Source organism: Misgurnus anguillicaudatus, chromosome 19 (assembly GCF_027580225.2).
Source record: "Misgurnus anguillicaudatus chromosome 19, ASM2758022v2, whole genome shotgun sequence".
Lineage (NCBI taxonomy): Eukaryota > Metazoa > Chordata > Actinopteri > Cypriniformes > Cobitidae > Misgurnus > Misgurnus anguillicaudatus.
Window position 1 is genome coordinate 34,866,578 of NC_073355.2, and position 17,293 is coordinate 34,883,870.

Consider the following 17,293-nt stretch of genomic DNA (forward strand, 5'->3'; position numbering starts at 1 on the left):
AGAAAGTTATTATCATGTTGTTGTTATTATGAACACGAGCAAAGCAAGCTAACGTTAGCTCATCCTGTGCAGCTGTCAATCAAAGAACGTTATCATCTACTGTCAATCATCTCTCCTCAAGACCCGCCCACATTTACAACGTTCAGAATTATGTAGTCGTGCATTTTTCTTCCAGTGATTTGACGGCTTTAATTTTTTATATGGAGTTAGTACATTTGATGGCAGCACAATCAACTACATATATGTGATGAAATATAGTGTTGGAGAATAATGTTGTTTTACGGTGGACTTCCGCTTTAATATGTTGTTTAGCATTAAAAGGTCAAAATATTGGACAGAACATACCACTCTGCTTGGTCATTACAACCCTGGTTGGGCAACAACAACCCAGCATTGGGTAATTTTGAACCCACTTCTTTCCAATAATTACCAAGCAAGGCTTAAAAACAGCCCAGCATGTGTTTGTATGTATAGTAGTACACCCCAAAAATAAAAAAGACCACTTTAAAAGTAAAACAAGTAATGTCAAAATTATCTGTAAGAGCTTTTATTATTCTCCATTAAATCCTTCTTTTAACACCTAAAATGTTTTCTCTGTTTATTTTGGTTTAGAAAACAACATTCATCTGCAAGAATATGATAAGGTAATACACACATGCGAAAGCACATACGTACACCTTTGATTATTGCTTAATACCTAGTACAACATTATCATTGTATTATATTTCAAATAACAGACTAGTAATGGTTTTAAAAATAAATAATGTCTATATTCTTTGCTAATATAGCAGGAAGAAGATAACAAGTGTGAGGCTGTGGGAGTAGAGTCAGTTCAATCTGAAGACAAGGACAAGATCAAACAGCAAATTAAGCTGCTTTTCAGAAGACTCAATCTTAGTCTGATTCAACTGAATTCACAAGACTTTCTGAAGGTAACACCAGCGATGTTGCAGAGACATGAACCTTGTGAGGAAAAGGAGTTGGTTCAAACTTTCATACAGCAACTTCTGATGATGGATTACAGAGCAAGATACATTCAAATAAAAGAAAGAAAACAGCTGAAGAGACACAGGACGATTGATGAAGGGAATAAAATGCATCCTCTTCACCCAATGGACATTCAGATGGCAGTGTTTCTTCATGCAGATCATTTTATTCGTCAGCTCATAGTAACCAAACTCTCACAGTGTCAGTATGCTGTTCCTCTGCTTGTACCCAATCCTTTCTACCAAAAGATTGAGTTTCCATTATGGACCTTCCGACAAATCAAGAAGAGTTGGAAGTTATATGAAAAGAATGAAAGCAAAAGTCAGGCAATCTACCAGGCAGAAACGCCTATGGTTGCATTTTTCAGGTTGTCAGCAGTTTCTACATCCAAATCTCAAATCATGAACAGTTTGATCAATGAACGGCATGAGACTTTCTTTCACAGGCACTGCCGGGGAAGCAGCAAATCTCATCTGCTGATGGATGGAGTTGTTGAAATCGCCTGGTATTGCCCGTCTGGAGAGAAGACGGATACATTTACGGATTGTGTTGCGTTCTGTAATCTTCATGGTGATGCACAAGCTCATGAGACACAGCTAAAAATCCTCACTGAAGAGTCCTCCATAAATGTTGTGATTTTGCCTCATCTGGATAGGAGTCACAGAAAAATAACAATTGTGGAAGAGCTGTACAACAACTCAAAGCCACTTATCTGCCTTCTGACTGAAGACGAATCTGTTGTTACAGAGATGCAAAAAGGGAAATATACAGTCGGTTTAAAAAATAGAAATAAATTTAATGTGTCCGAAGAACTGAGAAGAACCATCAATGAATGCCTCTCAAAAACAAAGTCCAAATTTAAAATTTCAGATATTGTCAAACACTCAGAAGTCAAAGTAGATGAGAATGATGAAGACTGCAAGAGGGCACATGAGATGGCAAAGCAGATGACAACATTACTAGAAAACAATGAACTCTCTAAAATTAAAGAAACATTTCTGCCATGTCAGGGAAAGTTGTGGCACGATTGGTGTCAGAAGAACAAAGAACTACATCGACCTAAAAACAACAACATTGAAATGCATAACAACCAAAAGCAAATGGAAATGTTTAAAATCCGAGAAAAGCAGAAAGAATCTGGTGTGACAACATTTACGAAAATGTTTATTGAAAAACTCGACTCTAGCAATGATAATGAGAAGATGTATTTCATCAGATGGCTTGGGTTCCTGCTGGATGAATATACTTCAGAAGACCTCTCAACACTTCATTATAAATATGATCAAATATGGTCAAAAGTTTTGGATTTGAAAAAGAAACATGATCAATCTGAGCAACTGAAAGCAGAACAAACACAACTTGAGAAAATGTCTGAAAAACTCAATGAAGCAACATTTGGTTTGGAACACTTGCTGAGAGAGATTGGCCAGATATATGAATCACATGAATCTGTCAATAAAGTAACAGGATATCAATTCAATGTTAGTTTTCTCCCACGACTTGCAGCAGAGCTCATGGTTTCTGGATATCCATTGGAGCTGATGGATGGTGATGCAGCTCATGTTCCTCTGATTTGGGTTAAAGCTGTTCTAGATGAAATTATCAATATACTAGGAGACCAAAGAGTCTTTGTCCTGTCTGTCTTGGGGATTCAGAGTACTGGCAAATCCACTTTGCTGAATGCCATGTTTGGATTGCAGTTTGCAGTCAGCGCTGGCAGGTGCACCAGAGGAGCCTTCATGCAGCTGGCCAAGGTGTCAGAAGAACTAAAAGATTTAAAATTTGAATACCTTCTTATTGTTGATACTGAGGGTCTTCGTGCTCTTGAATTGGCTGGTAGGTCAACAAGACATCATGATAACGAAATGGCAACATTTGTGTTCGGTGTTGGAAATATGACCTTGATCAACATATTTGGTGAAAATCCTGCAGAGATGCAGGACATCCTTCAGATTGTTGTTCAAGCCTTTTTAAAGATGAAGAAGGTACGACTGACTCCAAGCTGCATGTTTGTGCATCAGAATGTTGGAGACATTACAGCCCGTGAGAAGAACATGGAAAGAAAAAGACGTTTACAAGAGAAACTGGATGAGATGACTCAGTTAGCTGCTAAAGAGGAAGGTTGTGATGTTAAATGTTTCAGTGATGTCATTAAATTTGATATAAAGTCTGATGTGCGGTATTTTGCCCAACTCTGGGAGGGCAGCCCACCTATGGTTCCACCCAATCCACGCTACAGTGAAAATGTGCAGGAACTTAAGAATGCTATACTCTCTCATGCTTCTGAATCTAATGGTGTAACACTGGCACAATTCAGAGATCGTATTGGTGATCTCTGGAATGCACTTTTGAATGAAAACTTTGTTTTCAGCTTTAAGAATACACCGGAGATTGCAGTGTACAGAGCATTAGAGGAAAAGTGTGCAAAATGGACATGGAGTCTCAGGAGTGCCATGCTGGAGATTGAAGATGAACTGTATAACAGAATCAATAACAGGCAACTGGATAAAGTTGAAAGTATAGACCTGGAGCAAGAGATGGCCAAGATTAATGAAGAGGTGAAAATGTCCATGAAGTGGTACTTTGAAGAACATGGAGAAAAAGACATACTGATTCAATGGAGAATGAAATTTCAAGAGAAAATTAAGGACCTTCATGGGGAGCTTGTTAGAGATGCAAAAAGAAAACTTGATAACTTGATTTGTCAAAGGGATGCTCTCACCAAACTTGATGGGGCGATAACCCTGCATGAGCGAAAACTCTTTAAAAAAAGCAAAGAGCTGGGTTTGAGTCTTAAACATAAACTTCTTGATGAGAATGAGCTGAAGACAACGTTTAATGAAGTGTGGGGAAAGTGGGTCTATGCGCTGGCAGGAAATGTTCGCCCTTACAAAGAAATTAACATAGAGAATGATATAATTACAATTCTAGGTGAAATTCATGAAGACACACTTGTGTGGGACAGATTAAACAAATTTGAAAGCATAATTCAAATGACTGATTTCTCCATATATGTAAATCCCATTAAACAATTTGGGATCCATTTAGAAACCGAACTATTTGGCCTTCCATCAGAAGAACAACAGTCAATAAAATATTTGGTGCGGAGTATTGTTCGTGAAACTGAAAACCAGGTTAAGTCTAAATCAGTTGCAAAGATGGGTTACAACAAAAGCTACATTCAAGAAATTGCCCAATCTGTAAAAACAAATGTAGGAAACCACAAGTGCCTTCACACCAAGTATGAATTCAAGAAAGAGTTCACAGTGGATTTGACTCTCTGTGTTTGCAGGTTGGCAGGTATGAAGTTTGCAGAGCTCCATCAGATGTTCAGAGAAGCTAATGATCCATTGATTTATTTAGAGAAAAAGAAACATGAATACTACAGTGTCTTTCAAGGTTTCTGCAGAGGTTTAACATCTGCTGCCGTTTTTGGGACCTTGATTTGTAATGAACTAAAAGAAGCCATTCTCCAAAGTGTCTACAACAAAACTGCATATGATCTCGCAGGAGAGATGCGGACAAATATTCCTGCTTTCAAAGGCAACAGATCCAACCTGGAGAAACACATTCTGAAAACCCTAGCAGAGGAGGAGGACTTTGACAACTTCATTGAGTACATTCTTTTTCCCAGAGACCACTTTGAAGATTTTATCAAAGCTCAAGTTGAAGCATATATAACCTCAGAGAATTCCTCAGCTCTTGCAATGGTAAGAGCGAACATTAAACACAAGAAGAACAGCATCATCACAGCTGCTGAAACTGCAACAGTTCAGGTCTTGAGGAAAAGAGGAGATCTAAATATGTGGCTGGACGTTTTCTCAAGCTGTCTGAAAGATGAGCTTGAATACAATAAAGATCATCTGACTGGTGACAGCTGTCAGGACATCACTGACTTTGAACTTCTAGAAGAGGTTGTAAAAAAAGAACTTCGTCACATCACAGAAGACTTTAACAGAAGTCTAAAGAATGCATCTGATATTAACATGACCATGTTTAGGAAATCACCAGATGAGATTTTGATTGAACATTTCTGTAAGTGCTGTTGGGTTCAATGCCCCTTTTGTAAAGTTGTCTGTGTTAATACAATGGAAGAGCATCCTGGGGATCATAATGCTACCTTTCATCGAAACTGTGGAATGAGAGGGTTGACTTACAGAGGTACTCTTAATCTTTGCTTGGATTTCTGCACATCTTCAGTGGCGAGTGAGAGTTTGGTTTTTTACCCCCGTCATGATTCAGATGATACAGTTTTATGGAAAGAATACAAAACAGCAGGTCCTGAGTTTGAAAGCTGGTGCATCACACCTGATCTTTCAGAGCTGCCATACTGGAAGTGGTTTGTGTGTCGATTTCAGAATGATTTGGAAACATACTATAACAAAACGTTCGAAGGGTGTGGTACAATTCCAGGTAATTGGAGATCCTTCACAAAAGAGGAAGCTCTCGAAAGTTTGGATATATATTTATGAAGTCAGAAGCAGATTTTTACTGGTATATAAAATATGTAACATATTGCCTGGTCCATACACAAAAATACAATGAGATTTTTTTTAATGTTAAGTGTAGACCTATAGGTGGATCTATGTAAAATGCTGGACAAGAACCTGTGAATTAAAAAAAAAAAACATTGTTTGTGATCCGTGTTTTGGACTTACTCTGAAGTTTTTAAAAAGCTAAAATGTAGTTAGGATTGGAGTTATAATGCCCAGGAGTGGCACCAATGTCACCAGGATTCCTTTGTGAAAAATAAGCAATAAATGAATTGTGTTATTTACACTATACTATTTTGCAATTGTAAAACACAAATAATTTTATGTACCTGTAAATTCAACTGTAAAATTTGACACTTTTATTCTGTAAAACAACTAGGGATGTAACGGTATGATACATTTCACGGTATTCCGACATCCAATTTTCCCCGTCTCATCGTGGTCAGTCACATGATCCGATAAAACGTTAGGTCTTCCGAGCAACAAGTGTGATTTTTTTTCGACCAAGTGGAGCGAGCGGAGGGATGCGGGAACTACAATTCACCATAATCCTATAATCATAGAGGTACCAAGCATTAGCATTAAAAATAATAAAACAAACTAGGAATTAAATGAAGGGAATTAAAATGAATTTTAATGAATTACAGTGAAATCCCGGCACATCCGAACGCCAGGGGGGCGCTCTTGTGCAGAAACTCCATTTGTGCCACAGAAGAAGTACTGTAGCATTACAAACACTATTCCAGGAAATGTCTACAGGAATATTTATATCGCTTTTCTTAAAATTATTTATGGTATTTTCATTATAATATGTAATATTTTTATTGTTTTTGTTTAACGTGTGTTGCTTTTTTAAATGCACGTTATAAACGACTCCGACTCATAATGATTTTAGATTGATAAGGACTTCCTACTGAACAAATGTCATAGTAGACGCACAAGCTGTGCATGAAACACAGAATTGCAGCCTTGGGATTCAGAATCGATTTCCGTCAGGCATTTTTAATGGGACACACGATTAATCGTTACATCCCGTATTGAATGTGAGTTGTTTAAAGTTGACAAACTAAACTGAAACTTTACTTTTATTTTATTACATAGTCAAATAATTTTTGCCTTTTTATATAAAATTGTAAACACAACAGTGTTGGGGATAACGCATTCCACGTAACGCGCATTACGTAATAATATTACTTTTCTGAAGTAATGAGTAAAGTAACGCATTACTTTATAAATGTACACATTAATATTTGAGTTACTTTTTAAAAAAAGTAATGCGAGTTACTTTTCAGTTTAATTAATTCAATTTAAAAATAAAATAATGTAATGAATTAAACTGAACATATTAACATAGAATTATGCACTCTGTGCGCCTGAGCGGGAACAGTTTGAGTCAGAAACGGAGATGGCAGGCCAGAGCTTGACATTTTTGCGATCATAAAAGCCACCTCCCAGGCCTGAAAGAGATCAAGCCTCAGCCAAGTAAGAAAAAGTAACGCAAAAGTAACGTAAGCATTACTTTCCATGAAAAGTAACTAAGTTACGCAATTAGTAACTTATTATTGTAATGCATTACTTTTAAAAGTAACTTTCCCCAACACTGAAACACAACACTACACTTTGTACATCATTGTTATGTTCAGTCTTGTTTAATAAACACTTATAGCAGTTTTTCCAAGTCTTCATTTGTTTTTTCCTTCCCGTAAATAGATCAATAATTACCGTACCGTGGGCACCACACCGAAATACTACCGCACTGTGAATTTTTGATACCGTTACATCCCTAAAAACAACATATTGTTAAAATACCTAACACATCCACATACTATACCACACAATGTACAAATATATGAAAAAATAGCAAAGCTTTGTAACAACTTTTTATTTGAACATATTTTTCATCTACTACTCACTGCATGTTCTCTCTGGTTATACTAAACATATTGGATATAATAAGATTGGGCATTGCTATTGCTATAAATGGGGTGAAATGCAACACTCATAAAGAAGTCTCGCCTTCTGGGACATATAACAATCGACAATGACTGACGATTCTCTGGGGAAGGGGCTCTGTACGGAGGCTTGTGAGACTTTGCCAACCTGTGTGCATGTAACACGACCTAGAACAAAGTTGATAGTGCAATTTGAGCTCTAAGGAAGCAGTACTGTAAGAATCTCATTGCTAATATGATCTTTCCCTGTCAGAAATGCTTGCAAAAAATTACAGATTGCCTTGGTAAGGACTGATGATTGTACATGAATGTCTGTGCCAATATATTTGATTGCCAATGGATTTGTTGCATGTATATGTGCCATTCTGTTTTGTTTTTTTTAAATTATATTTTTTGGGCGTTTTTGCCTTTATTATTAACATGAGGAGAGGACAGGAAAGTACAGTGAGGAAGGAGGGGTATGTGATTGGCCACGAGCCGGGAATCAAACTCGGGTCGCCCAAAGTGCGAAAGCACCACGTCGGAGCGCTACCCACTACAAAATCGGCTCTGACGCCATTTTGGTTTTAAAAAGGAAATTCATCAGATTAAAGAAATGCAATAAAATGAATTGTCTTGTAATGCTGTGTTTAGTGTTTAAGGCAAACATGTTAGGAGTCACAAAGTGTAAAGCTTAGTCCGAAACCGCTCACTATCCACTATATAGTGTAATATATATATTCTACTTTTTGAAAATAAACAAATAATAAATAATTGCAATGTCTTTTATTTCAAATATAATACACATTTTTATTAAACAATAAATAAAAAACAATAAATAAATATGATAAGCAGTTTTCTTATTTTTATTATCAACAAATACAATAAACATTACAAATGTGACAAACAGTAAGAAAGTAGACTTTACCATTTTACAGTACAATCAATAAAGTCACACAGGTGTAAGGGTTTATGACGAATCTCTGCGATAGCTTTCTGACAAATGGTATTTATGTCAGTGTCTGAAATCGCTCAATCATTTTCATTTGCTTCTTCCTCATATAGTGGACTCAATTGTCTCTCTCTATAGGGAATAGTGAATGAGTGAACGAGGGAGCGGTTTCAGACACAGCATATGTGTGAATGTTTCATTCGACTTTAATGATTAGATAAGTTAAGAAATGCATTTTAGAAAAGAAAGGTTTGAAAGATCTTTTATATAACTTAAAAACATTTAGAAAAAAATGCATAGGTTTTGTGCAAACCTGAAATGAAAATGATAGCTGTCAAAGTACACCCAAATTTCCAGTGAACACTTCATCAAAAATGTACACGTGAACAACGGATGTTTTAATTATGGTATTTTTAACAATAAATCAAATCTTTAGATCCTCTAATATGTTGTTCTCATTTGGTGTTACACTATGGTACAATAAGACTACGGGAGTTTTACATTTGACATTCATTATACATTGGATTTCAAAACCATTCAACTTAGCTAAAATGTTTAATGTTATAGATGTAAATAAGCAGTTCTGCGTCCTACGAATAGCTCTGTGTATGCCGCCATGTTGGCCCAATGTTTTTACCTCCAGGCGCAGCACAGGTCATGTGACTGGAAACTGGTTTTGACTTGAACGACAAACCAGGAAGAAATATTATATAACTAGGTGTCAGGAGAACAGAAGCCGTCAGGTAAAGTGATGCGATTCATATCTTAAAATATTATCCGTTTGTAGGCCTATGTGTATGGAAAAGCAGGAAGCAAAGTTGTGTATAGGAAAATCTAACCAATTTTAAATATTCGTCTCAATAGAGGATTTTAAATGATGAAGTGTTAAATAAAACATATTCAATGTATTTCATACACAGAATCTTTAAACATTCTACCTAATTATTGTATAACTATTATAGTTTATTATCTTTTAATCTTTTAAATAGCTTTTATAAAATTAGTTATCTTTTGTGTTGTGTTGACTCCAAATTTGTCATTGGCATAAAGTCTCACTGTCCGTCTATTTCTTTATAGCCAGAAGCAACGAAATTAACTTCTACAATATGGACCTTGGATTTTTCACAGATCAGAAGTTATTTGACATTTTCTGCAAAAACAAGACAAAGATATCTACAATAAGTGACCCAGGGATGCTTCTTCGCCATCTTAAAGATAATAAAATCATTACAGAAGCTCATCTTGAAGTAAGTGTCACAATGCAACAAGTAAACAAAATGTGGAAACACTGAAAAAAGAGTTAATTATATGGTTTTCTTGAACATAAGTACATAGCACGTATGTTTCAAGAGATATTCTTTTTAGTAAACATCTGAAACAATAAGACTACAAATCATCCAAATTTGTTATATTTTTCACTTTTGCAGTTGATGTGGTAGAGTGCTTCGAATATTCATCATGTTGCTTTGTAATAAAAATAATTGATATGTTAGCTAAGTCCCGATCATTAGTAAAAAAATTGACATTATTTTGAAAAAAATAAGGAGGTTAATTTGACTTAACTAAATTGCATAACATTACCCCATGTAATCAACTTAAGTTTATTGGAATAAATTATGTTACTTAAATGCAAATTAACCCAGTTACGTGGAATCGGTTGATTATTTATTTATTTATTTATTTTGCGTAGCAAACAAACAAATTTTGTTCTTTAGACTGTACTTTCCAACTCTTTGATGACAATTTTTTCAACTCTCCTCTTTGTTTATTATAATTATTTTTTATATGTTTCATCCACCCATTTATTTCTTTTTTATTCTTTTAATGAAGATTGCACTTGACCCGGAGAACAGTGATGAAAATGTCTATAAGGTGTTGGACTATATTGAAAAAAAGGGAGCAAAATATGTTCGAAGATTTTGGAAATGTGTGAATGAGGAGCATATCTTGGAGCGGTACCCCCAAATCGTTGAACTGATTCAAACTTTAGAGCAGGGTGAGTTTTGTTAATATGTCTTTCTGTCTGTTTAATTCAATCAGTTGGCGGATCTACATTCAGGCCCGGCGCCAGGATAGCATAATAATGTCCACGTGGTGTCCACAGATTTCCTGATCCTTTTCATTTGTTTATTAACTTATTTATTATTGTTATTATTGCATGTATTATACACATTTGGCGTTTAATATTAAATCGACTTACAATCTTAATTAGCCTAAATCATAAATTTACTCTGTTTTCTCTTACCTAATCTCAGGTGAATGTCTTCAGTGCCCAAATAAAAACCAAGCATAAATGGAATTCAGCAACCTATGCAACTCACTCATGTTGTAATGTCACTGTTATTATCATTATTTAAAGAAGACACAAAAGCGAACTGTGAAGATAAATCAGACACTATTAATGAAGCTAAACATCAGGGCTGTTGTCCGGGTCATTGAATTCAACTGCGCCGTTTTTCATTTGCGCACTGAAGACAACTACTTGAAAGGGCAGTCGTTAATACAACAATTTAATTAATAACATGCATTTATCCAAAGTATATGACTGAATTTACGGTAGCTCTTCAATAATGCTTTAATTTATGTTTGTTAAGAAACTAGGGGGCACACATTCTCTATTTCAGAGTTGCCTAAATATTCACCTGCTGGGAGTCATGTTGTGGAGAACGCAATTGAAACCTCTGAAAGATCAAACAAAAGAGAAGCAAGAGAAGAACCTAGCACCACTTTTACAGGTATGCGTATATTTAAAATAGTGTGGCAATGCCAGGAGGTAAAGTGTAACCGTTATTTGTAGTTACTATAATGTAAACAATAAAAAAAGTACAATGTAAAAAATTTCTGTAGAAATTTCAATGTTATTGCAACTGGGTTGCCGGTAAATTTCAGTAGATTTACATTTATGTCATTTGCTGGCGGGAGTTTGTTCAAAGTTAAATACATTTTGAATATTGGCGGGTCTTTGTCTTTACAGAGTAAAACTATACAATAGCAGCCTCATGCAAAGCGTTCTGGGAACCAGAAATAATCATCAACCTTTTTCTGTTTTTTGCTCCAGATTTTGTTTCCCAGAATGTTTTGCTTGACGCTGTTTTTTTAGTTTTACTCTGTAAAGATAAAGACTTATAAATGTTTAATGCTCATTTAACTTTGAACAAAATGTTGCCAGTAAAAAAACATAAATGTAAATCTACGGTAAATTACCGGCAACTCAGCTGCAATTTCTACGGAATTCTTTTACAGTGCAGACAATCACAGCAAATTTATTTTTAAGAATTGTTTTTTCATGACATCTTGGATAACAATTTCTTCAATACTGTATCAGGACAACTTTATGCTATCTGTATGAACAAATTATGCAAATACATTTTTAAGTAACGCATGTCAACATCAATCAAAAAAAAAAAAACACTGTAGGCCAGGTATATCCCCAACAAGGTCACACATCACACTCTCTCTGCATGTGCTCTTGCATTTTGGACTGATCAGAATGTTTGGGCTCATTGCTATACATTTACTACTACACCATAATGCTTACAAGATGGCAGCGTGGTCATTTCATCCATTCTCTGTCTTCACACAAGAGACTCAAAGGGATTTTATCCCCATGGACATATCACAGAATCCGTGGGACATGACTTGTTATGAAAGATGGCTTCCTGTTCAGTGCGGGGAAATTGAGGGCTTACTGGACCGAGAAGGCCTGTATAAACGTAAGATCTATTCTTTCACTCGGTCAAAAAATAAGATTGCATTCTAAATAGGCATTTACTGTAACACTAAGTTGGATGAACATAATAAAATGTAAACATCTAGGGGCAGTTTCCCAGACAAGGTTTAGATTAAACTTTAAACAGGATTACGCCTAAGGTATATTAGGACATTTAAGTAGTTTTTATAAACATACCTTACAAAACATTATTATAACAAATCTTGAGGAAAAGTCATGGCACTGCTATACTGTATTTTAAGATATGTGAGTGCAGGCTGTTTTCAGTTAGGACATTTAAGCATTTTAGTCTGGGAAACGCTCCATATATTTGCAAAGAACTATTTTTTCATTATATTTTCTTTTCCTTTTGGCTATAAGTTGAAGAATAAACCAATATTTGTATATTTTCACTATGTTTTTAGAATGAAAAATCAATGCAATGCTAAAAATCAATACAATGCTATCTGTCATGATCCTACCAGCCTGTCACAGTAATTCATAGTTCATAGTTCTTGAAGATCGTGGTGGTACCCATGTTTTGTGTGGTAGCACATGACCTCTTCTGGGGCTGTGTGCTTCCGTGTCTTGTCTCTGCCCCTGTCCCCCTTGTTTCCTCATTATTTTTATTGGTTAGCTCCCCTCACCTAACCCTCCCTCGTTATCTTGTTTAGTTTACCTGTTGAAGGCCCCAGTGTGTTCTGTCCTTTGCTCAATTGTTTTGGTTTGTTGGTTTGTTTGACAATTCTGTCATTGTTAGAGGAGCATGCCCACATTTTGGGAATCTGGCTTGTTCGCTGTATCCCCCAGAGTTGGATGGGTCCATACATGCCTTTCTCATCTCGGTGCGTGCTGTGGCTCTGTCTGGCGCGGCCTCCGCTAGCTTAGCTTAGCACAAAGACTGGAAGTGAATAGCTCCAACTAGCATACTGCTCCCAATAAGTGACAAAATAACGCGAACATTTTCGTATTTATGTGTTGTGATCAGTGATGCCGGTAACGCGTTACTTAGTAACGCGTTACTCTAATTTTACCACTTTTTTTAGTAACGAGTAATCTAACGCGTTAATATTTCCAAACCAGTAATCAGATTAAAGTTACTTATCCAAGTCACTGTGCGTTACTATTTTTGAAATTTTCCTTAGTAAAATATATATTTTCTTGTATATTTCTTCTTGCGTCTCGGGAAGTGAAGTCAGGTGTGCGACAAGTCACGTTTTCAGCACGAGGACAATTCAGGTCACGTGTAAGCGACACAAACGTAAACAACGTACAATAGAGAGAGAAGAGAGATGCAGCTAAAAAACACTACGTCAAATAAAAAAAAACATTTGGAGTTGCGGCACGGCACAGACAGTCAAACAAAGAGCAAGTCCCACCCGGTGATGCGAAGCAGTGAGCAGAAGTTCATCCACTACCCAAACAACAAAAGCTGGACTTCAGTGCAAAACCAGTAAGTGTGGGAGAGTTGAAGAACGAAAGTAACAAAGCGATTTTCTCCGAGCCCTGATAACATCTAAATCTCACTATGACAGCATATTAGCACATAACCTCTGAAAGAGTTGACAAATATCGCGTTATTTACTCACCGATTTCCACGTGTAGATCCAGAACTGTGTTTTCAACCATGATAAGTACATTCCAAAAGCGGTCTTTTTTTTCTTACAACGCGTTGTTTTCTCATTTCATGTGTTACAATACTGATAAATCTACAAGGTATATAACATCCTGAAGACTTCTCAGTTTTTCAAAATAAAAGTAAGTCGAGTTTATAGAGTAAGTAGATCCTGTCGGGTCAAAAGTAACACTTGTTAGTTTTGTCCCGCTGCTAATACTGTGTATAATATGGTAAAAAATTGATATTATTCTAATTTGATTTAATTTTATTTTCATAGTGTTCAAACTATTGAATTTTTTTTGTCTCAGCAATTTAAGTTTGTACTGTTGGTTGCTTTTGAAACATTTGATAAAACTGAAATTTAAAATAAAAATGTAATTTAATTATTTTTTACAAAGATAAATGACAAAATAAGTTTGCAGTTACATATTAAAGAGGTCATAGTAATATATATTTAATAAAAACAAGTGTAACACAAAAATCTATCATGTTTTGTTGTGTTACTTTTGACCCACCTGTGTGTTACTTTCGTCCCTGCTGTCAAGGTCAAAAGTAACAATTCACTACTCTTGTTTAAAGTGAAATTATACAGAAGTCGTTTTACATTTGTTCAAAATTACAGCTGGTTTTGATAGACCACACTTGTGAGTTATTGACCACAGCAAAAATATATCTCTGTCTAAAACATTAACTTTTAAAATTGTTTTTCTGAAAATGGCCCCTGCTCACCCCTATTTATGTTTAGTGAAGTCAAGAAAGACTAAAATGCACTTCCAATAAAGTGAGTGTTGGCAAAACCGGTTGTCATTTTTAATGTTGAGGCAGTGGGGGTGTTGGCAGCTACTGGAATGTAACTAACAAAGTAACTTGTAATCTAACTTAGTTACTTTTGAAATCAAGTAATCTGTAAAGTAACTTAGTTACTTTTTAAAGGAGTAATCAGTAATTAGATTACTTTTTCAAAGTAACTGTGGCATCACTGGTTGTGATTTGTATAGTAACACCGTGTACAAATAGCAAGGTCATATGAGACACAGCCATCTTTTAACAATATACATGGGAAGTATATTCTCAGAAAGCGAAGCACTGCTACTTGGGCGGAGTGATTTGCACAACTCTGACCGAACTCTCTGCTCCTGACCAGGGGGATTCTCGGGTGCTGCGAGCAAATCACTCCGCCCAAGTAGCAGTGCTTCGCCTTCTGAGGATATAGTTCCCAGTATGTATACTGTTAAAAGATGGCTGTGTCTCATATGACCTTGTTATTTGTACACGATGTGACTATACAAAGGACAACATATAAATAGGAAGGTGTTTGCGTTGTTTTGTCGCTTATTTGGAGCGGTGTGCTGGCTGGAGCTGTTCACTTCCGGTCTTTGTGCTGGGCTGGGCTGGCGGGGGCTGCGTCGGACGGAGTTGCAGCAGGCACAGAGATGAGAAAGGTATGTATGGACTAATCTAACTCTGGGGGAGATGGTGAATAAGCTAAATTCCCAAAATGTGGGCGTGTTCCTTAAGTCAAAGTCAAGTAGTCTCGTCATAGTGTGTTTGGCTTCAGTGTTGGGGAAAGTTACTTTTAAAAGTAATGCATTACAATATTAAGTTACTCCCAAAAAAAGTAACTAATTGCATTACTTAGTTATTTTTCATGGAAAGTAATGCTTATGTTACTTTTTAGTTACTTTTGCGTTACTTATTCTTGGCTGAGGCTTGATCTCTTTCAGGCCTTGCAGGTGTTTTTAAGTTCTGCATTCAGAAATTGCATATTTCATCACAAAAATGTCGAGCTCTGGCCTGCCATCTCAGTTTTCATAATGTGACTACGTTTATTTTAATTCAGTAATCTAATTAATTAAACTAAAAAAATAACTTGCATTACTTTTTTGAAAAAGTATCTCAAATATGAATGTGTACATTTAAAAAGTAATGTGTTACTTTACTCGTTACTTCAGAAAAGTAATATTATTACGTAATGCATGTTACTTGTAATGCGTTACCCCCAACACTGTCTCGTCATTTAATGTTATCGATTTATTTTATGTCATTTTTGCCCACGTGGGCTTTTGTTTAAATAAACCTTTTTGAGTTCAATGTTTACCTGCACCCGTTCCTTGCCCGCCATGACAGCTATCGTTGGATATTGATAATCTTTTTTTTTTCAGAATAATTGCATAAAAGTCAATTTACGTTTCAGGAAAGCAAAATATCATTAAAATAGAAGAACAACTAATTACACCTTTTCGGTTTGAGGAAATGGGTGGAAAAGGTCATGTAAAGAACTGGAAAATGAGTATAACATGCCATGGTACCCAAATTAAGACTCTCATTGAGGTGAGAATAAATTACTTTATTTATTTATTACTTACTTATTTAAAAATGTACTTATTACTTGTTTATATTATTTATTGAGCTCTAGTATGTGGAATACAAGTCTTGTGTTAATTACAATTGAATAATCGTATGTTGAATTAAAACCAATTTCACCATATGTTCTAAACTCTTATTTTTTATGTGTATGACTGTGTGCAGTATACATGATGTCATAAATATGTTTTAAATATTTGATTAGTTCAGTGCATTTTTATTAAAGAATTACTTTTGTGTGGTTTTTTTTCTTTTCAGAGGGACATTTTGAAGGTGCCTCCTCATGAGGGAAAACTTGTTCTTCGTAGATAAACAACATATCCTCTCTATATATGATTTTTTATTGAAACCGTCAGGATTACTTATATTTATATTACGCATTACACTATTCAGTAATTTATGGGAAATAATGTACCAATTTATTTATATGATAGAAAACACAGCTTACAAGACAGTCACAATTTTTTCAAAAAGTATAAAATATTGCAAGAGGACAGAGGTCACATGATTGATTTATGTGAAAAAAGATGCAAAACTGATAACAGTCCACTGTAAATATCAGATCCGTTGTAGGCCTACACTCGTTCAAAAATTGCTGCAGAAAAGTGATGTTACGTCATCTTTGATTGTAATTATTGGCTCTCGTGTGTCTCGTGACCAATTGCATTTGCATCAGATTAGCTAAGAATGTTAAGCGCTATTGGCTGTCGTGACAAATTGCATCACTCTCCAATTTTCCAGTTTATGTTTAAATGAGATCTGACTGTTGCGTTCATGGATTTCTTCATATAAAATGATTGTATGGCTTCATTTTGCAAGGTTTGCAACCAAATAGTTTGTTATACATTTTACATTTAGGCATTAAGCAGACTCTTCTATCCGAAGCGACCGAAAAGCCGTCAATATTTGTCAAGTAGATTTGGAAAAGATACGTTATTAATACTTTTATACTGTTTTTTATGCAATAAATACCTTTGACTGTACTTTTACTTGCTTGTTGTGTTTTGTATGGTTGGGAACTGGTTGGGTTGAGGGGAAGCGTGGGGTTAGATGCTGCAAAATATCTTTTAAACCATTAAGGTTTATGTAACTGTTTCTATATTTGCAAATGCAGAACATTTAAATGTGTCTAATCTGATGCATAAGGCAAAAAAACATTAAAACGTAACCACAGGCTGTATAAGCTAATAAGCTACCTTCACTGAAAAAAATTATTCATTGAATATAATACATTTTTTT

The 17,293-nt window shown here is 35.5% G+C and overlaps 2 protein-coding genes across 3 annotated transcripts; both read left to right on the forward strand.

Annotated features, from left to right (window-relative positions):
* Positions 1 to 527: 527 nt before the first annotated feature.
* Positions 528 to 6,209, forward strand: LOC129436440 (interferon-induced very large GTPase 1-like). The gene is made up of 2 exons (XM_055194578.2): positions 528 to 644; positions 789 to 6,209. Exon 2 carries the CDS (start codon positions 945 to 947, stop codon positions 5,457 to 5,459), a length of 4,515 nt encoding a protein of 1,504 aa, XP_055050553.2. The 5' UTR covers positions 528 to 644; positions 789 to 944; the 3' UTR covers positions 5,460 to 6,209.
* Positions 6,210 to 9,049: 2,840 nt separating this feature from the next.
* LOC129436453 (sp110 nuclear body protein) lies at positions 9,050 to 16,949 on the forward strand. Of its 2 annotated transcripts, none has more exons than XM_055194601.2 (7): positions 9,050 to 9,106; positions 9,441 to 9,610; positions 10,194 to 10,359; positions 10,988 to 11,098; positions 11,948 to 12,076; positions 15,885 to 16,021; positions 16,313 to 16,949. In XM_055194601.2, exons 2-7 carry the CDS (start codon positions 9,470 to 9,472, stop codon positions 16,364 to 16,366), a joined length of 738 nt encoding a protein of 245 aa, XP_055050576.2. In that variant the 5' UTR covers positions 9,050 to 9,106; positions 9,441 to 9,469; the 3' UTR covers positions 16,367 to 16,949. The 2 variants fall into 2 exon arrangements, with proteins under 2 accessions (XP_055050576.2, XP_055050577.2); XM_055194602.2 differs by having other exon boundaries at positions 9,492 to 9,610.
* The last annotated feature ends 344 nt before the right edge of the window (positions 16,950 to 17,293 follow it).